The sequence below is a fragment of the Lactuca sativa genome, chromosome 1 (genome assembly GCF_002870075.4).
Source record: "Lactuca sativa cultivar Salinas chromosome 1, Lsat_Salinas_v11, whole genome shotgun sequence".
Classification (NCBI taxonomy): Eukaryota; Viridiplantae; Streptophyta; class Magnoliopsida; order Asterales; family Asteraceae; genus Lactuca; species Lactuca sativa.
The window spans coordinates 40,165,674-40,188,308 of record NC_056623.2 but is presented as its reverse complement, the minus strand read 5'-3'; the positions used below and the strand labels follow the sequence as shown (position 1 = coordinate 40,188,308).

General features: G+C 33.5%; 1 protein-coding gene and 1 pseudogene across 1 annotated transcript; both read left to right on the top strand.

Annotated features, from left to right (window-relative positions):
• On the top strand, nucleotides 1-5,257 carry LOC128132819 (receptor-like protein 15; annotated as a pseudogene).
• Nucleotides 5,258-11,542: 6,285 nt separating this feature from the next.
• On the top strand, nucleotides 11,543-18,854 carry LOC128132818 (receptor-like protein 13). The gene is made up of 9 exons (XM_052769800.1): nucleotides 11,543-12,262; nucleotides 12,596-12,754; nucleotides 12,850-12,924; nucleotides 13,675-13,830; nucleotides 15,402-15,476; nucleotides 15,642-15,800; nucleotides 15,906-15,980; nucleotides 16,205-16,351; nucleotides 16,548-18,854. The coding sequence occupies exons 1-9, from the start codon at nucleotides 11,671-11,673 to the stop codon at nucleotides 18,773-18,775; spliced, it is 3,666 nt and encodes a 1,221-aa protein (XP_052625760.1). The 5' UTR covers nucleotides 11,543-11,670; the 3' UTR covers nucleotides 18,776-18,854.
• The last annotated feature ends 3,781 nt before the right edge of the window (nucleotides 18,855-22,635 follow it).

The following is a 22,635-nucleotide window of genomic DNA, read 5'->3' as shown; positions in this document are numbered from 1 at the left end:
GGAATGGTTGACAATGGAATAGATGGAATAGAGTTATGTGTGGAGATCGACCATTGACTTGATGAATGGCGGAGAATTATGCAATTAATATTCAAACATATTCACTTTATCACATATAAATTGTTTTCCATGCCTCATTACATATCTGTTCATATACCAAGCAAATAAAACCAAACCAAACTAAACCGGAAGTTTGTGTCTCTATAAAGTCATCATTAGCTACTAAAATGGAGTGTTGGGTTGTGAGTCAGAGTAAATCATGGGTATATCGGTCCTTGATGTTGATGATGATAAATATTCTAATGGTCGGGCAAACACAAGGAGATTGTATAGTAGAGGAGAGAAAGGCGCTACTCGAAATCAAGGCCTCCCATATGAAGTCATATGATTCTGAAATTGACGATTTTCTCCCTACTTGGGTTGATTATGGCAGTAGTACCCCTGGGGATGGTGGCAGCGATTGTTGTGATTGGGAGAGGGTCAACTGCAACACAACCACCGGGCATGTCATAGAGCTTTCTTTGTACAATTTGAGAGGAATGGTAGATGAAAACATGGAGCTTGGGATCCAGTTGTGGCCATTGAATGTTTCCTTGTTTCTTCATTTTAGAGAGTTGACAAGTCTCAATCTATCATATGATTTTCTTGATAAATTAGAGATTATGAAGACAGGTATAGTACAATGTGATTAATTGCTTTAGTTATTTTTTTTCATCCGGTTCCAACATCATCTTTTTTTCAAATTCATAGACTCAACATCCAATTAATATATGGGATGTAATTTTCTTCCCTCTTTTTCTGGCCTTTAGCTATTTTAATAAAATTACGGTTGCTCTAAGTAAAAATAGACCAAACACAAGTCTTTACTTCAGAAGCTGCAATTCATGCCGAATCTTATCTGTATATAACTACTATCTGTGCCCGGAAAGTAGTCCCTAAAATATCAAAAGACTAGGATGCCTTTGATAAAAAACTTTTTTTTTTCTTTTGCAGGACTTGAAAGGTTGTCGAGTTTGAAAAAGTTGGAGATACTAGACCTCAGTTTGAATTATGATATTGATAACGACATTCTTCCATCATTGAGTACACTCACTTCACTCAAAATCTTGGATCTAAGCCACACAGGCTTGAATGGAAACTACCCTATCAGTGGCATGTTCTTGTCATATCTTTCATTCCCTTTTTTTATCATGCAGAAATGCATATTTTAAAGGTACTAATTACACCTTTTTTACATGAATTGCAAAATTTGCAGCTTTAGAGAACTTGGAGGTGTTGTCTCTAAGCTTTTGTTACTTTAATATTACCTTTGAGATTCAAGGTAATCAATTTGTCATCTTAAACCCATCATGCTAATATATAATCACATTGGATTCATACACAAATTTACCTTTTGCGACATTACAAGTCGACCCTAACAGAATGACTCTTCCAGGTTTTGAAATTTGAAATATGGCCTGTTTCTTTTATTGGACAAAAGAAAAATGTAATGGAGTCTTAATTCTTTTGACTAATGCATAACAGAAGTAAAAGTGGATGTATTTTTATACTTCATATATGTTCTCCAGAAAGAGCTTTTCCATTGTTTCCAATTTACGGTGATACATGAGAACGCATATCTATACAGTGTTTGTGAACATATATCTAATTGTTAATTAGATTAACGCAACCGAAACACCTATAATCTTTTAATTACTTATATAAGCATCCCTTGAAAAACATTTATCAAAATATAATGCCTATTGTGGTGAACTGGTATTGCACGTTAAATAAGGGTACCTAGTTACAATCATGTAAAAATACCAGCGAACATATAATGCACCAAACTAGCTTCAAAATGTACATATGAAAATAGCAAGCATGATGTGTGATATATGTTTTTCTTTCATATGACAGAATTAGCTCATCTGATTAACTTAAAGAAGTTGGATTTAAGTAATACCTGGTACCTTGGCACACCCAATATCCAAGGTAAATGAAGATTTATAGTTACATGCTTGATAAGACCATGCATGGTTTCTTTAAGAATTGCCTTCCCTTTTGCAGACTGTAAGAGCTTATCAAGAATGAAAAGGCTGGAGAGTATAAATCTTTCTGGTAACAGTTTCAACAAGAGCATCATATCATGCTTAACTGCCCTCCCATCCCTCAAGATTCTTGATCTATCCTATTCAACTTCACTGGGAACTTCCTTTCCTGTCCAAGGCATGTTTACCTCAAAAGGAGTCATCGTTAAAAAACTAAAATACTATATTTCATCTTCATTATTATTTATTAATTTCTCTTTCTTGCTAATTGTTTAACACGTCCTTCTATGTAATTCAGAGTTTAATGATTTGCGTGATTTGGAAGTCCTCCTCTTGAGACGTAATGGTTTCAGTGGAACACTTCCAATGGAAGGTAGCGGTTTTTCCCCACAGCTTAACCAGCTTCATTCATCAATAATCATCACTTATAACAAATCCTTTTTCAGGGTTTTTATTAATTAGTAACCTTCTCTTCTCTTGTTTTCATCTAGCTTTTGCATCTTTCCATCATCTTGAGATCTTGGATTTGAGTGAAAACAGTTTTGTTGGGAGCATCCCATCAACAATACAGGGATTATCTTCCCTAAGAGTTCTCTCATTCGCTGAAAATAGTCTTAATGGCTCATTATCTGATGATGGTAAGTTATCTAAAGAATATTGCACGATTAGAAGTCTAGGATTTTTTAGGACAAATGCATAAATGAAATGCTGTTACGGTATGGCTAAATTGGCCTTTCTCCAATAGTTACTCTTTCAGATGCCTAAATGGGTGAACCACTTTTTTTTTGGCAGGATTCTGTGAGTCACAGAATCTCCAGGAGTTGGATCTTAGTAACAACATGCTCCATGGAAGTCTGCCTCAGTGTTTTGACAGTCTAACATCTCTTAAGTTGTTGGATATTTCTTCAAACCAATTCTCAGGGATACTTCCACCATCACTCATTGCTAATCTCACATCTCTCGAGTACATTGATTTTAGTCATAACATATTTGAAGGTTCATTCTCATTCAGCTATTTCTGCAATCTTACAAAGCTTGAGGTAGTTCGATTTAGAAGCGACAATGACAGGTTTGAGGTGGAAACAGAAGAGGCTATAGATTGGATTCCAAAGTTTCAGTTGAAAGTTCTTGCTCTATCTAATTCCAATATGAATTTTCATAAAGGACATCTTGTTCCGGGGTTTCTACTTCACCAACACAAGTTACTAGAATTAGATATGTCCCACAACTCCTTGGAGGGGGATTTTCCAAATTGGTTGATTGAAAACAATACGATTCAGAAGTGACAATGACATATTTGAGGTGGAAACAGAGGAGCCTATAGATTGGATTCCAATGTTCCAGTTGAAAATTCTTGAGCTATCTAATTGTAATATGAAAATGCCTAAAGGACGTATTATTCCTGGGTTTCTACTTCACCAACACAATTTACGACAAGTAGACATGTCTCACAACTCCTTGGAGGGACAATTACCAAATTGGTTAATTAGGAACAATTCGAATCTGGAAGTTCTTATTCTACGTGATAACTTGTTTGGTGGTATGCCACTGCATATGAATGCTAATATGAAGTGGTTGGATGTGTCTCAAAATCACATGATAGGTACTATTCCATATGACATACCAAAGTTTTTTCCCAACATAAGTATTTTGAATTTGTCTATGAATGCTTTAAGTGGTGTTATCCCTTCCTCAGTTGGTGAATTGAGTAAATTATGGGTACTAGATTTATCTGAGAATGCGTTATCTGGTGAAGTGCCAAAGGGATTGTTTACAAACACCTCCAAATTGGGTTTCTTAAAACTATCAAACAACAAGTTGCATGGCCAGATACTCGCAGGAAATTTAAGTTGGAGTACTCTCCAATGGGTTTATTTAGATAGCAACCATTTCACAGGGCAAATTGGAATTAAAAGCAAACAAAAATTTGAATCTCTGACTCTTCTGGATATAAGCAATAACTTTTTTACAGGTTTGATCCCGGATTGGCTTACCAACATGAGTAGCTTGTCTGAACTTGTGGTGAGAAATAATAGTTTGGAAGGCAGGTTTCCTTGCGGAGCAGCTTTTTTCTCATTTCTTGATATCTCACAAAATTCTTTTTCTGGGCCCATCCCATCCTGCTCAAATTTGCAATATATGGAGCATCTTCATTTGGGTTCCAACAGATTCACTGGATCAATACCCAATTTCTTTCGTAATTTGACTAATGTTTTGACTTTAGACATCGGCAACAACTTGTCAGGCAGGATTCCTAAATTTCTTGGCGAACTATCCAATTTAAGGATTCTTCTTTTGAGAAAAAATAACTTTAACGGTTTTATTCCGAGGCAGTTGTGTCAATTAAGTAATATGAGTTTCATAGACTTATCCGCTAACTCATTTTCTGGCTCAATACCTAGCTGCCTACATAATATTACCGGCCCAAGTGACCTTGTTTTCTTAAAAAGAAGCAAATCATTGTATTCGTATGATTCCTCTTACCATTATGAGAGTATTATATGGGGGTTGCGTACAATCTTCCTTGGCGGTGAAGCCTTGGGAATACAAGACGAAGTACAGTATACAACGAAAAGTCTCTTTCTCCGCTACAAGGGTGGCATCCTTGATTACATGACGGGATTGGATTTATCTAATAACAAACTTACAGGTGAAATTCCAGAAGAAGTCGGGTTTTTAACCCAACTTCGTGCTTTAAACCTGTCTCACAATCAACTAATTGGACTCATTCCAGTGAGCTTCTCAAATCTTGCAAAGATAGAGAGCTTGGACCTTTCTTCAAATGGTTTGACCAACACAATTCCATCAGAACTCATTAAGCTTACCTCCTTGTCTATTTTCAATGTTTCTCACAACAGTCTCTCAGGCAGACTCCCAGAAATGAAGTCACAGTTTGGTACCTTCACGGAGGAGAGTTATGAAGGTAATCCACTTCTTTGTGGACCACCATTGGAGAAGAAATGCACCACAAATCCACAGGTGACCAATCCATCAGCCGAAGAAGACCATGAGAAATGGTATGATATTGATATGACATATTTCTATGGAAGTTCTAGTTCGACATGTTTTGTGTTCTTATTGGGATTTGTTGCAATACTTTATACCAATCCTCGGTGGCGTAGAAGGTGGCTAGACTGGGTTGAAGATTGTATATATACATGTTATTACTTCCTTTATGATTTAGTATGGAAGCCTTCTATGATCTTCTGTAGCTAGGACCTCTTTAAGAATTTGTGATAGAATAAATGCAAACTTGTTTCCATATGTATTCATATTTCTATGTTTTTCTATCTACTAAGTTTTTTTTTCCACATGTCACGCTCTCATTCAATTTGCCAAATGTCACTTTATAGTTATTTTGAATTATTTTTTTTCACATGTCATTTTATGAGTTTTTTTATTTTATTAATTTTCATATAATATTTTAATGTAATAATTGCAATAAATGGATATCAATTCATTAAGGAACTTACCTTTTAATTTCAAAAATTTCAAATTAAAGGTTATTAGTTTCTTTTGTTTGTTTATATAAATTATTTGTTTAAATTTAAAATATAAAAATATTTCAATTATGATAATTCATTATTTTTTTTATTTTATTATAAATTCAAAGTTCTCAAATATTTTGACTTTTATATTTAACTTTTTCTTCTTTAAATTAACTCATGTAATACATGAGTTTTACAACTAGTATAATTATATACGTCAGATGATGCATTAGAAGATTCTAGTGATTTAAGTGTTTCTACATCTCTTTTATGACGCAAAATAATTTGATTTATGGTAGGTTGCAAAATTGAACAAGTTACTAGAACTTACACCTATTTCTCCGCTTTAATAAACTTACATTGATTTATGGTACAAAAAGGATGGAAAATTATTTATTTGTCATGTCATTCCTCACAAGTAAACACCAACGGTTGAGTAGTTGAACAACTGCTCCAGCAATAGCATTTGGGTCCTCTAGAGCACAGTTTGTAGGCACATCTTCCCAAACTTTGAAGTTGAAGTGGTCAACAAACCATGTTTCAAATCAAGCACATCCCAACCTATGTTAAAAAGTATATAAACAGTTGCTCCTTAAGTGCCTTTTCTCAGTCCTTTCCTATAAAGGTTAAGCTAACATTGATGAATGTTGATCACCTAACCATCTTGAAATCGGGATTCCAGTAATCATCCATCCTTTTCCTAGTTGACCAATAACCTTGGAATTTCTTACAATTTTTTTTTTTTTTTGGTAGAATGTCTTTATGAATCATAAAGGTTCCCAATGTTGATCTAACCAAATTAAGTCTTTTATAGTTAATACACATGGTTCCTGATTCCTTAGAGATATGAGCAATATATGCACCGTTATCAACACCTCTAGTAAAATTCCATATTAATTAGGAGTCTATGATACCAAAAAGTGCATGTCCTTTCTCAACGGATACTTTCACGGCATCAACATTTTACAAAAGCCATAAGAACTTTAGTGAACCTAAAATAGGGAAATTAAGTAATCTAACCATTTTTTAAGGTTTTTCTATTGCACCTAAAATACGCCTGGTTTACAAATATTGTTCACATTCCAAACTACTTTTCAATTTTTTCAAAGAATGATCTATTCCGAAATGCTCCATCCGAGTTTGATCTTCAAATTTCGGAATTGTTTTTTGGTTTTTTCCCATTTTTTTTTTAATATCATCAATTATGTCTGAAATGTCTATTTATAAGGGTTTAATATCATTGTTTTTCAATAAGGATAATGACTTTGTTCATAAGAGTAAAATGTGAACAATTTCAATAGTTCAGTGATAAATAAAGAATGTAAAAAATTTTAGTGATTAAATATGAACAAAGTTGAAAGTTCGTTTCCCTTTAAAGAAAATTCAATGACTAAATGTGAACAAACTTCCTCTTGTATTATGTTTTACTAAATTAATAAATAAAAAAAAAATAAAAAAAAACAAAACAAAACAAAACCCCAAATAAAATATTAAAAAAATATTGAAAAACCAAAATCAAAATAAAAAACAATTGGTTTGGTATTTTCCAAAATAAAAAATCAAAATTTCCAATCTTATGTAGTTTTAACAAAAAAAATAAGTCATTCACTCCCATAGCTATTAAGAAATTGTGTTTCATGGTAAAAAATTACGTTAATACTCTGAAGAAAAAAGTTAAAAATCTTATTTTTTTAAATAGTTATTTAAATATGAATTGTTTTTTTTTTTCTAAAACCGTTTAAAATTATGAGTGACTTTTTTGAAAGAAAAAAAAATAGCGCCATTATAATTGTTGAATATATAGCCATATTTACTGTATTTGTTTAACATTTTGTTAAATTTAAGTAAAAAACGGTTTTTTCTCGAAATTCCGAAATTGTTCTTCGGATTTTCAGACTTGTTCTTGAAATTATAATAGTTTTCCCCTAAAATTCGAATTTTTAGTCCGAAATGTGAACCGTAGTCCAGAATTAGTCAAAAAACGTGTTTTTTCTTATTCTGGAATGTCTATTTCGGACAAAATGGTTATTTTTGCTAAAAATTGTTTTTTTTTTCAAATAATTAGATTACTCAATTTCCCTTGTTTGTAACTTGAAGACACACCCCTCTAAATAACATTTGGGGTTGGGCAAGAGGGTGTGTGTACATGTGTGGGTGTTACAGTGGGGCGTGTTGTAGGGATGAGATTTAAAACCGGAACCAGAATCGGACCGGAACCAGAATCCTTAGAACCGAAATATTTAGAATCGGTTTCGGTTAAGGACTTAAAAATTAGCTTTATCCGGGTTTCGGGTAGCCCGGGTTTGGGTCCGTCGGGTCCTAGAACCGGAACTAGAACCACTTTTAGAGGTCGGATCTGGTTTCTGTGAAACGTTTAAAACACGCATATCTCCTTCGTTTTAAGTCGGATTGACATACATATTTTTTCCAATGTGTATTTTAGAGTTTATACATGATTTTAGACTATAAATTTGTCATTTTTAGTTTTATATTCATTGATTTATAGTCACCTAAAGTCGAGTTATCAAAGCTATAAGTTTTTTGTTTTTCAACTTTTTGTGTTCTGTGAAAGTTTTAAAACATACATATCTAATTTGTTTGAAGCCGGATTAACATGAAGTTTTTCCAACTTTTAGTTTAGAGTTTGTACATGATTTTAGAATATAATTTTATTATTTTTTGTTTAATATTCAATGACTTACAATCCTCCGAAGTCGGGATATCAAAGCTGAAAATTTTCAACTTTTCAGCTATTTGTTTTAGTACTTTGTATTATGTGAAAACATTAACACATGCATATCTCATTCGTTTCAAGTCGGATTGACATGCGGGTTTTCCCGGAGTGTAGTTTAGAGTTTGTACATGATTTTAGACTATAATTTTGTCAATTTTAGTTTCATATTCAATGACTTACAGTCCCTCGAATTTGAGATATCAATATGAAAATTTTCAGAGTTCAACCCATTAAGTAGTAAGTAACTGCCAAAAAAATTTCGGTTTTTTTTAGGTTTTTGGTTTTAAACTCACTTTATTCGGTTCCAACCTACTCACTTTGATGTTTTTGGGTTTTCCGGTTCTAGACACATTTTACCCGGTACCGTACCCGGAACTGGTTCCTATATACCAGTCCAATTTCCGGTTCTACAAAATTCCATTAATCGATTCTGGGTTTTCCAGGTCTAGGTCCATTTGGTCTGGGTTTGAACCCAGTTTCATCCCTAGTGTGTTGTGGATACATGGACGGGCGGGGTGTGGGAGAGATGATGATAATATATTTTGATTTAATGAATAATGGTTAGGATGAATAGGTGCTAGGAGAAGATATATCGATGGTGTTTGGCTAAGCTTAAAAATGATTTTTTTTTTTTTTTTTAATTTATTACAGATTTCATATCGGTATAAGTTAAAATGAATAATTTGATAAAGAGCTTTTTAGAAACAACTTATAGTGGTATGAAACCAGGGATAAACTATTTTTGATAAGTTACTCCATTTAACTTATCAAAACTCCTTATAGTGGTATGAAACCAGGGATAAACTATTTTTAATAAGTTACTCCATTTAACTTATCAAAACTCCTTATAATGTATAGTCGTCTCATACCTTTATGAAACATTTTTTTGGTCATTTTACCAAACGCTAGAAAGTGTTAATCAACTTATAGCGTTTTGACACCACATAAGTTATTTTCGTACCGTTATAAATTAATAAGTTAAAAAATATTTATCAATTTAAATAAAAAGTCTCAAACACTTCATTGTCTTTATAATAAAACATAAAAAACAAAATCTAAAATATTTGTTTTTTGTTTTTGGCCAAAGAAATTCACCTGGACACAAAATTTAGTAGAATTTAAAAAACCTATAATTTTTTTGATTTCATCGACCAAAAGTAAGTAATTTTTATTGAATTTAATATAATTTAAAGACAAAATTACATAAATGGTCCTCATGGTTGATAAAATCGATCAATTATGGTCCTCATGACAAATTCTTTACACAGATGGTCCCTGTGGTTTCAAAATCTTGCAAAGACGGTCCTTTTGATTAACGGCGTTAACTTTTTCAGTTAAGTCCTATGTGAAATGGCATAAATGGTCCCTGTGGTAGAAACATATTACATAAAGCGTCCTTATGCATGAAGGGCAAATATGTCATTTCACATAGGACTTAACTGAAAAAGTTAACTTCGTTAGTTAAAAGGACCGTCTTTGAAAGATTTTGAAACCATAGTGACCATCTGTGTAAAGAATTCGTCATAAGGATGATAATTGGTCGATTTTGTCAACCATGAGAACCATTTATGTAATTTTGTCTAATTTAAAAGCTTCAATTTTTTTATGGGTTTTAATGAAGGGTTTAGGTCATTTTTGATCATTTAACTTTTGGTTTTATGCTTATTTGGTCACTTAACTATTTTTAAGTTTCAAAAGATCATCAAATTTTTGGCTTTGTGCTCATTTAATCAGTTAACTTTTGGTTTATTCATATTTAGTCACTTAACTTTTAGATTTGTATTCATTTGGTCACCTAACTTTTAAATTTTTGTTCATTTAGTCACAAACTTGTAAAGAAATTTAAAAGTTTAGTGACTAAATGAACATAATTTTAAAAGTTATGTGACTAAATGTGACCAAACTAAAAGTTAAGTGACTAAATGAGTACAAAGGCAAAAGTTTGATGACTTTTCAAAACTTAAAAAGAATTAAGTGACTAAATAAGCACAAAACCAAAAGTTAAGAGATAAAAAAAATCTAATTCCCCTGTTTTTTAACCCCTGCCTTTCAACCCCACCAAACCTAATTCTCCCATTTCCCTTTCCCGTTAAAACCCTTTCCACCTTTCCGTTAATCCTCCGCTCCCTTTCCGTCCAGCGTCGACGGTGTACTGCTTATCGAACCTACTATGACTCCCACCCATTCTCGCCCCTGTCTGCAACCTCTAACCACTGATACAAAACCCTCTAAATTGAGGGCTTAGACGCTGTTTCATCGCCGTCGTCGGCCAATGGTGGTGAAAATGATCATTTGGTTAGAGAAGACGAGGAGGAAAGGAAGGGAGGCGAAAGGGCCTACTCATCGGGTTAGGGTTGTTACAATTTCAAAATCGAAGCCGGTTTCATTTCCGGGTACGGTGATCTCTAGCAATGGCTCTCATCTGGCTGTTTACCAGGAATTTATAGAACCCGTCCCTGGAAATCACAAGGAGGTTAGCGAGTCTGGTCATTACGAGTATACAAAAGTTAACTCCCTCTAACTTATTAGCTTATAAGCCAATAAGCTATAAGCTAATAAGTAATACATAAGTTTTTTTTTGCCAAACACAATAAAAGGCTCATCTAATTAAGATCAACCCTCACTCTTCAGTTTCACATCTGATTTCACCATCATGAATCTGCGTAAGTGTTTCAAAAACGAGGGGACGTGGATGGGGGAGGTGGGGTCAACTGAATTTAATATGGTTTAAATTACAATACATAAATAATAAAATATCTGTAAGACAACTTTTTTGAATCAAAACCTAAAAAAGAAGTTAAACTTGAGGATCAAAATATAATTTACCTTTAAATGAATGATACTTAGTTATTCAGTTTTTACTCAAAAGTAGGATGTAGCGGCCTTATAAATATTGTTGGGTACCAATATAAGAACTCAAGTTTTAAGTGGCTTTTTTGAGAAAAATAAACATGAAATGCAGAATGGAGTATGAGAAGTACATAAAGCAAGAGCAAAATGTATAAAAAAAATTGTATTGATCTCTTTTTTGAATTAAACGTGTAAATAAAAATATCTATCAATTACAGCAGTCATTCTCTTTGTCAAATTGTTCTTAGGTTTGTTTATTTACTTCAGTAAAATTAAATGGAAATGATGTAATTGATATTAGTGTGTAGTTAGTAAATATTTTTGATTTTGTAAGTAATTCCAAAAATTTAATAGGGCAATTGGAGACTTAGAAGTTCATTAATTGAAGAGTCAACAAATGCCGTGTCATAAATGTTTGGGAGTGTATCATACTCCAAAAGGGAAAGGGTGAAGTTGAAGGAGTCACTGACAAAGTGACAATGGAATAGATGGAATAGAGTTATGTATGGAAATTTTGAGCATTGACTTGATGACTTATGTGTGGAAATTTTGAGCATTGACTTGATGACTTATGTGTGGAAATTATTATTATTCATACATATTCATTTCATCATATATCAAATGTTTTCCAAGCAAAGCTAAGCAAACCAAACCTAACAGGAAGTTTAATGTTGTGAGTGTCTCTACAAAGCCACCATTAGCTGCTAAAATGGAGTGTTGGGCTTGTAGTAAGCATAAATCATTGCTATGTTGGCTGTTGATGTTAATGATGATACATATTCTAATAATGGCTGGGCATACACAAGGGGATTGCGTAGAAGAGGAGAGAAAGGCACTACTGGAAATCAAAACCTCCTATATGAAGTCATATGGTTCTGAAATTGACAATTTTCTCCCTACCTGGGTTGATTATGGTGGTGGTACCCCTGGGGATGGTGGCAGCAACTGCTGTGATTGGGAGAGGATCAACTGCAGCACAACAACAGTGCATGTGACAGACCTCTCTTTGTACAATTTAAGAGGGGTGATAGGGTTCGATGCTTACTGGTATAAGGATGAAAGCAAGCTGTGGCCATTGAATGTTTCCTTGTTTCTTCATTTTAAAGAGTTGACAAGTCTCAATTTGTCACAGAATTCTCTTGATAAAGAGTTCATGAAGTCAGGTACAACATGATTAATTGCTTTAATTAGTATTTCTTTCACCTTGTTCCAACATCATATTTTTTTGAGCAAAACATTCCAGTAAGTCGACTCTATTCAAATTCGTGAACATAACATCCAACTAATTTATGCACTCAAAGACGCTTCTTAGGAACCCTAATGGTTGGATAATGTTTTTCTATATATAAAAGACCAAACACAAGACTTTATGTGTACTTCAGATCCTGCAAATCATGCTACAGCTTTTTAGTATTTACCAATTGTGCTTAGAAAGTTGCCCTTTCAATATCAAAAGGCTAGGATGCCTGTGTTAAAAAATTCTCTTTCTTTTGCAGGGCTTGAAAGGCTGTCGAGTTTGAAGAAGTTGGAGGTACTAGACCTTAGTGGGAATCGTGATATCGATAACGACATCCTTCCATCATTAAAGACACTCACTTCACTCAAAGTCTTGGATCTTAGCGACACTAGCTTGAATGGAAACTTCCCTACCAATGGTAGGTTTGTGTCTTTTTCGTTTCTTCTTTTTTATGGTTAACATGCATAAATGCCTGTTTTAAAGATACTTACATCCTTCTCACATGAATTGCAGAATTTGGTGCTTTAGAGAACTTGGAGGTGTTGGATCTAAGCTATTGTCGCTTCAATGGTACCTTTGAGGTTCAAGGTAAGCAATATCATCATAAAAACATCATGCCAATAAAGTCACCTTGGACTTGTACACAAATCCCTCTTTTGCAACATTACAAGACCATAACAGAATGACTCATCCATGTGTGAAATTTAAAATATGACCTTTCTTTACTTGGGACAGAAAAATCGCAATAAGGACTTGATTATCTGTGGTAGAGATATTACTACTGCAATACACTACAATCAAGTCACTTGGTCTGATATAATAAACAATTCTTTTAATGGAAGCCTTACAATGCTTAAAACGGATATAGATATGTACTTGTATACGTTCTCCAAAAGAGATTGATAGACCCTTATTCATTCTTGCATACAATCTGATAATGAAACTATGAATTGATAAGATAGATTAGGGTTTTCCCATTCATTTGAGAGGAATGGACTCTCGAAGAAGAACAAAGTTCATTTTACAAATTAATTCTTAGCTACCTAAACAAAAACCTGCAGGGGTATATATTTAAAGTTTAAACTAGACATGACTCAGGGGAGTGGTCCCCTAAAACAGACCTGGGACAAAGTTAGTGCTCCCAACATAACAAACAACCAATAACAGACATAATACTAAAAAAGACCAAACTACCCCTGGACCCAAAACAGACAATAAAATAACTATAATAAAGCAATTCAACTAAAAGCAATCCATGCTAAGTTGGGGCTTATCAGAGCTCTGTGGCTGTATGAAACTGGCTAGAGCTTATAAATTCGATTGGATTCCTAAATGTAGGTTCTGAGAGGGTTTCCATATTGAGGAAATTGAAAAGTTTAAATCTTGCGGGCAACTGGTTTAATGAAAGCGTCATAACATCTCTAAAAGCCCTTTCATCGCTTACAAACTTGGATCTTAGCTACAATCAAATGCCGGGACCATTTCCAGCTCAAGGTACCTCCTATGACTGTATATACTTATTTCCATAGTTGTTTGAGTATCATTTTTAGACCATATGAACTTGATTGATTTTATCTTGTTTTCAATTTGGTATGATGCATGAGAACCTATATTTATAGAGTGTTTGTGGGATGTTGTGTCATGTCTATGGTCTATGTGTGATCTTCACACATTGAGATGTATAAGTGTTTCGGTTGCATTGGCTTGGTTAATAGAGAGACGCGATAGGTGACATTGAGGGGGGCTTTTGTTTATGTTTCAAACTAGTGGTGCCGATATGAAATTTCCTGCAGAATGAGGGACACAAAGTCCAAGAAACTTAGTATACATGTCTGAATTTCTATGTAATTGTAGTTATCATTTATTATCTACAGAAGACAGAAATATTATCTTTAAATAATTGATACATATAAAATAATTTTTCATGGTCATGGGTAGATATTTATAGTATATTGATTTCATTAGTTCTTTTATGCATTAAATTTACATTTAAAACACTAAAGTGAATGTTGACTAAACATATTGAATGTGCAACTTGATAGTAAAATCATTCCTGCATCTTATACTTATACTTTTTTTTTTTTAATAATTACATATATGTATCTTTATAGCTTTTCAGTTGTATATGCTTTATGGAATTTGTAAAATAAAATATAATGTTTTATCTTTATGATGTCAAATAAGCAGTTACTTTTTATAACTTGGCATCACAAAAATAGTTGCATGAAAAAGATTTGGTATGTGGAAATCACATTCATTACAAAATTGACATCACAAAAGGAAGGCACGTCTTGAAAATGCATAGTTCTAGAAATTCAGTCACATTTTAAACTTAGCGACAGAAAATGTATTCAGATTCATATATATAAAATAGTTATTTCTAACCGCATCTAAGTGAAAAATATAAACACACACACACACGCACACACACACATATATATATATATATACATATATATATATATATATATATATATATATATATATATATATATATATATGCAATTGGAAAAATATGAAAATGTATTCTTAAGAGGTTATGCTAAAGTAGGGGTTGGAGCCAGTCCAGACCCAAACCGATCTCACTGAGGATTGGACTGGTTCCAAATATTGGGACCCAAAAGGACTTTTTTGCAAGGTCCGAAACATGTTAATCTGGGGTTGTTAATCTAATATCATGCTGGACTTGGTGTATATTAATCTTATTTAAATGTCAATTGTTGGTGTAAATTTGTAAATTTCTAACTAGATACAATTTGTAAAAGAGTTGGAGATATTGGTACAGCTTTTTGATTATTTGATTTAGTACAGGATTTGCTTTTTGATTTCTGGTGTAGGGATTTAGGGTTTTGATTAAGGTTTTGAGGAACAAGAGAGATATACCTAAATAAGAGAGTGGGCATATTTTGTTGGGCCGATATTATACTCTAACTAAGGCTGCCTGGTTATAATGATGAGAAAGATTAATGAACATATAATGCTCCAAATTAACTAGCTTCAAAATTGTACATCTGAAAATACATGCATACTACATGATATATATGTGTTTTTCTTTCGCATTACAGAATTATCACATCTCACTAACCTGGAGGAGCTGGATTTAAGTTCTACCCATCTCAATGGCACACCAAATATCCAAGGTAAATGAATTCTCTTTTATAAGAGCGTAACCGAACCATGGTATGTTAACTTGTTAATAGTGATGAAGTTCCTGAATGCTAATGAATCTTAAATTCTTCCATAATTACAAACTTTACAAGACCATGCATGGTTTCTCTAAGATTTACCTTCCTTTATTTTTACAGATTGTAAGACCTTATCGAGATTGAAAAGGCTGAAGAGTATAAATCTATCAGATAACAATTTCAACAAGAGCATCATATCATGCCTAACTGCCCTCCCATCCCTCAAGATTCTTGATCTATCCTTTTCAACTTCACTGGGAACTTCCTTTCCTGTCCAAGGCATGTTTATCTTAAAAGAAATATAATACAAATATTATTTATTCATTTCGATTTTTGCTAATTGTTTTATCAAAATGATTGACACGACTCTATGCCTTAAATCAGAATTCCTTAATTTGTCTGATTTGGAGGTCCTCCTCTTGAGCGGTAATGGTTTCAATGGAACAATACCAATTGAAGGTAAAGTTCATCCGTCGCGACTTAATTAATGACATTATTATTATTGGCTAAACAACTCAGCCAAATTTAGATGAAAGATTACAGAGGCGGGTGGGTAGGTGGCTCACCACATTATCTAGCTTCAACCATCAATCATACATGACTTGTAGTTGTAACAAATCCTTTTTCAGGGTTTTTGTTTAGTAACCTACTTATCCAATCCTCTCTTCTTATCGATCATCCAGCTTTTGCATCTTTTCACCATCTGGAGGTCTTAGATTTGAGTTGGAACAGTTTTGTTGGGAGCGTCTCATCAGCAATACAGGCATTATCATCCCTAAGAGCTCTCTCATTTGCTCGCAATAAGCTCAACGGCTCATTACCGGATCATGGTAGGTTAGCTAAAGCATTTACGTGTCTGTCTTGTTATTATTTTGTAACATTACCTTTCCTCGATGTTTAATCTTTTTGAAGCCGTATGACCATGCAAATGCAAGTCATATATTTCTTGAAGGTTAATATTTTGTAACTTACCTTTTGAGTTTCATGGCTTACGCATAACCTTTTTTTTTTTTGGTCGTTTGACAGGGTTGTGTGAGTTGAAGAACCTCCATGAGTTGGATCTTAGCAACAACATGCTCCATGGAACTCTGCCTCAGTGTTTGAAAAATCTATCATCTCTTAAGTTGTTGGATATTTCTTCAAACCAATTCTCAGGGATACTTAAGCCATCCCTCATTGCTAATCTTACATCTCTCGAGTATATTGATTTTAGTCATAACAAATTTGAAGGTTCATTCTCCTTCAGCTCCTTATCCAATCATATAAAGCTTGAGGTTGTTCGATTCAGAATCAGAAGCGACAATGACAAGTTTGAGGTGGAAACAGAAGAGCCTATAGGTTGGATTCCAATGTTTCAGTTGGAAATTCTTGAGCTATCTAATTGTAATATGAAAATGCCTAAAGGACATGTCACTCCTGGGTTTCTAGTTCACCAGCACAAGTTACGGCAACTAGACATGTCACAGAACTCCTTGGAGGGACACTTCCCAAATTGGTTGGTTAAAAACAACACGTATCTGGAACGTCTTGTTCTAAGGAACAACTTGTTTGTCGGCATGCCTTTGTATAGGAATGCTAATATGAAGTGGTTGGATATGTCTGGAAATGGCATGATAGGTACTATTCCCGACAATATACCAAGGTTCTTTCCCAACATAATGTATTTGAATTTGTCCATGAATAGTTTAAGTGGTGTTATCCCATCCTCAGTCGGTGAATTGAGTGAATTAGTGATGCTGGATTTATCACACAATGAGTTATCAGGAGAAATACCAAAGGGGTTGTTTACAAATGTCTCTCGGTTGGATTTCTTAAAACTATCAAACAACAAATTGCATGGCGAGGTACTCTCAGGAAGCTTAAGCTGGGCTCGACTCCACATTGTTTACTTAGACAGCAATCGTTTCACAGGGAAGATTGGAATTAATAGCAGCAAGGAAACTCATGAATCTCTGAGCGTTCTGGATATTAGCAATAACTTGTTTACAGGCATCATCCCTGATTGGATAGGCAACATGAGTAGCTTGTCTGAATTGGTGGTGAGAAATAATAGTTTCCAAGGCCCGTTTCCTTGTGGAGCAGCTCCATTTTCATTTCTTGATATCTCCCATAATTCTTTCTCCGGACCCATCCCGTCCTGTTTGAATTTGCAAGACATGGAGCATCTTCTTTTGGGTTCCAACAAATTCATTGGATCAATACCCAAATCCTTTCGTAATTTGACTCAGGTTTTGACTTTGGACATTGGCAACAACTACTTGTCAGGCAGGATTCCTACATTTCTTGGTGAACTATCCACTTTAAGGATTCTTCTTTTAAGAAAAAATAACTTGAGTGGCTCTATTCCGAAGCAGTTGTGTCAATTAAGTAAAGTGAGTTTGTTAGACTTATCTGGTAACTCACTTTCTGGTTCAGTACCTAGCTGCCTTCAAAATATTACCGGCCCAACCGACCTTGCTTTCCTAAAAACTGTCATGATATGGTTTTCCTTTGGTTCCTCTTGCAATTACGGGAGGATTCTACAGCAGTCGTTTTCTAGCAACTCCAAGTTCTATGCATTCGAAACAGATGATGAAGTTGAGTATACAACAAAAAGGCTCTTTCTCAGCTACAAGGGAGACATACTTGATTACATGGCGGGATTGGATTTTTCCTGTAACAAGCTAACAGGTGAAATCCCACAACAACTTGGATTCTTAACCCAACTTCGTGCTTTAAACCTGTCTCACAATCAGCTGACTGGACCCATTCCTGTGAGCTTCTCAAATCTTACAAAAATAGAGAGCTTGGACCTTTCTTCAAATGGTTTGACCGGCACAGTTCCATCACAACTCATTAAACTGACTTTTCTACAAGTATTTAATGTTTCTCACAACAATCTATCAGGCAGACTCCCAGAATTTACTGCACAGTTTAGTACCTTCTCGGAGGCAAGCTATGAAGGGAATCCACTTCTTTGTGGACCACCACTCGTGAAGAAATGCACAACTACTAATTCACAGCTGACCAATCCATCAGATGAAGAAGAAGACCATGAGAAATGGTATGATATCGATATGGCATGCTTCTACGGAAGTTCTAGTTCCACATGTTTTGTCTTCTTATCGGGATTTGTTGCAATTCTTTACACCAATCCTTGGTGGCGTAGAAGGTGGCTAGACTGGGTTGAAGATTGTATGTTTACATTTTATTACTCCCTTTCTGATCTGGCAAGGAAGCCTTCCCTGACCATTCATAAGCAGGACCTCCATTAGAATGCGTGATAAAATAAATGCAAACTTGTTTGTATGTGTATTCATATGTATGATGATGTATAAAAAAAGATTCTACTAATTTTTTTTTCAAATGAATCGCCTCCTGATCACTTTTCCTACAATGTTGACCCAACATTACATGTTGATCTCCTAAACATCCGGAAATCAGGATTCCAGATCAATAACCTGGGCCTTGCTTTCAAATAGCTTTAGGGATCTTTGATGTTTGCAATGTTGATTCCTCCCAATCAGGTGTTTTAAAACTCAGAAGCATGGTTCTTGATGCATTAAAGATATGAGTAAAAATCCGAATTAACTAAAATATGTCTGTAGGCAAACCACATGATTTTACAAGATGGGTTTATCCCCTGATAAAATAAAGAATTTAAAGATCGACTAACACTATAAATGTGATGAATGGAGTAGAGATTACTTATTATTATTTTTTTTTATCAAATAAACTGCGACATTTTCGTAAAGCAAATTCTGAGTTCAACTCATTTACTTAGAAACTAATCAATTTAGTATATTTTACATCTACGACCCAAATGAGTCAAATTTTGAAACTTAGAAAAAACAGGAATTAAGTTAAATAGGTAAAAGGTAACCCAAATGTACTAAGTTGCTTATTCAAAATGTTACGTTACAATTTTAATGATATAACTTCGTAATCACATGTAATGCATTAACTACTTGTGAAATCCAATAAAAGACAAAGCAGTATTGGGTGTTGGTGTTGATGTAATATTTTGATGGTTGTTTAATACAAATATCAACGATTCTAAATAAACAAACCACTATTATTCCATGTTACCAATGAGCAGAAATCCTGATTTAATGACCATCGATGTAATGCTGATGGTTTACAGTTTGTCTTAATTAGTCCTACCAGAACCTAATGCTTAAATCTGTAAAGAATATTCAATAACTTGGAGTGGTTGTTAAGTTCTCCAGCCATATACTTCAATTTTGTGAGAACATAAAACAGAGTGGTAATTATCAATCTCATTATCAGCAGTAGATTACACATAAACATATAAAGATCTAAATCGATGTTAATAATGAAACAAACTAGCTAATCACAGGAAAAACATCTAAACATTGAAAAAATTATTAATATTTAACATCATCTGCTCCAAATACATACTAATATTTATGTATCCAATTAAATGATTAAGAAAAGATATGCAAAATATTAGAACGATTTTGGAAAAATCCCTAGATTTGGTGTCAACCCTAGCAGTTCGGCAACGCTTCTATACAAAATTGCTCAAAATTTACCAATAAACGAAGTTCACAAATCCAATTTACAAACTACCCTGTGAGTGAATCAGAAGTATAAGAACCTAACCACATTTGTAAAAGGTTTTGCACTGAATCGACCTCCTTGTAATTTTTTATTTTATCGTTCATTCGTGATTTTCTTCTGCCTAATCGTCCTTTTACAAAACCAAAATCGATTTCTTTGTGTGAAGAACCCAAGAGCCAAGCAAAAGGGAAAAAAAAACTTAAAAGAATTTGGCTCAGGCCCATCAATAAACCAACAACCTTTTATTACATTAAAAATATGTTTATTATATTAACTAAATTTAAGGTTTATTCTCTTTAGATATATAGTTCTATCATTTAATTTTTGTCTTTATTTTATTATTAAAAATATGTAAAATAATAATAATAATAATAATAATAATAATAAAAAAAAAAAAAAAAAAAAAAACTTGTTAAGGGCGTCACAAACCCGAAATCTAAATTATTCTTTTTTGCATTATTTTGCTGGGTAAATCTGCTCCAATTTTTTTTTTTTACAAATGGATCGCATGTAGGTTATTATTTGTATAATAAATTTCTATATATAATATTTGTTACTTATAATGTTATATAATATTTTTTTTTTACATCCCGTGTTGTTTTCAGACTCTTGTAAGTCCTCAAGCTCCTACCTTTATGTGTCAAGAATGCTAGATCTAGGTTTTTATCCAATTTCTTCCATGTTTGGGGTGGGTTACTCGTATATACTCCATAAAGTTGGCAGTTTTATGGGTTCTTAAAGTTCCTTCGTGGTCTAGTTTCCCATATCTGGAGAGTTGTTGAATTTTGGGTTCATACATGAGATCTCGATCTCTTTTTTATCCATATTGATATAACTTGAGATCAAGACATGCATGTCTATAAAGCGATTTTTATGATGCTTTGGGGTGAATAAAGCCTTTTAGAAAGTTTGAGTGTATAGCTTGAAAGATTAAGAGCTTAATGCATTAAGCTGTCTAGAGATGTTCCTATGACGTGGTGGATTGACCACCATGATGTGGTGATGGACACTCCTGCGACTGATTTTATCCTAATGCTGCCATAGTGTGGCCAAATGGTATCTACGATATAGGGGTTGGCCGGGGCTAGCTTTAACCGCTAACTTTGACCATTGACTTCGTGACCATGTTAACTTTTGGTCAACCTGGGGGTTATAGAGTGTAGACTAAGAGTGAAATTTTTATATTGTTAGTTAGGTGATTCTTAGGGTCGGTCTTCACCATTTGAGTAATGTTGTGTTGTGTCAAGCTGCTATATACAAGGTGAGTATTCTCACCATATTACCTATGTCATAATGGGGTGCATGCTAGACTAACTAAGTCTTATTTGTTGATTTTTGTTATGTGTGTTATTTGAGTTGTTAATAACTCCAGGACTACTGATAGTCGTTGTTGATAACCCATATGGCTGTTGAGAGCCCATAGGACTGCTGATAGTCCTCGAGTTGCTGATAGCCCATAGTTGTTTATTATGTTGTGTTGTATGTGATATTTAGGGTAACTTACTAAGCTTCACACTTGTTTGTGGATTTAAATGTGTTTTAGGTACTTAATATGATTGTGAGAAGACGAATGCTAGATTGTACACTCTCATCAACATCTTTCATGATTTCGTATTGTTATGATACTTTGATTTTTGGGATGATTGTATTTTAATACTTATGGTTTCATGACTTGGTTTTTCTTAGAAACAATGATTTTACTTAATTTAAAAATGAAAATTTTAGTTGTGAAAATCATGACGTTACAAACCACAAGACTACATCACATAATTTTGTCTTTATTAAATTAGAGGTTTATATGTTTAGATATTTTAAATTTCTTTCTGGAGCATTTATCAATTACATTTATTTTTATTTTATTTTGAAAAAGTGTAAAAAATAACTTGATTTGAGGAATTTTCAATTGAATTGTAAATCCTATATTTGCACTTTTTCTTGGTGTAAATTTGCATCAATGCAACATAATTTTTTACATCAAATATGATATTGATAAATGGTATAAACCAAGAGAAATTAAATATCCTCCTACATTTTATTCCTAATATTCTTCTACCTATATTAAATGGTGATAAGTGGATTAAAATATTATCAATTTCATTATATATGTCATTAAATATGCCACATGTCAACATTTTATAGGATAAGAAGATAAGTAGGAATAAAATGTAGGAGGACATTAAATTTCTCATAAACCAAATATGTTGTTAAAATATTCATTAACACCAAATATATTTGAATATTTCTTTTACATATAACTCCTTCAACTTTGAATTTATTCACATTTAGTTTGTTATACACCACTATAAAATATGTCTTTAATGACATACATTACGTGTCATAAAAGGGGACAAATGACATGCAAATACATGTCTTTAACCCTCGTCATAAAGAAAGATGGCATGCAATTGTGTTTCATAAATTTACAACGTGCAATATAGTTTGCATATGCTTGTTATAATGGCCCCAAGAGTCACTCACTTGCATGGTTTAGGTCGAATAACTTGTTATAACAACAATTTTGAGCATATAACCTAGTAACTTGTTACATTGA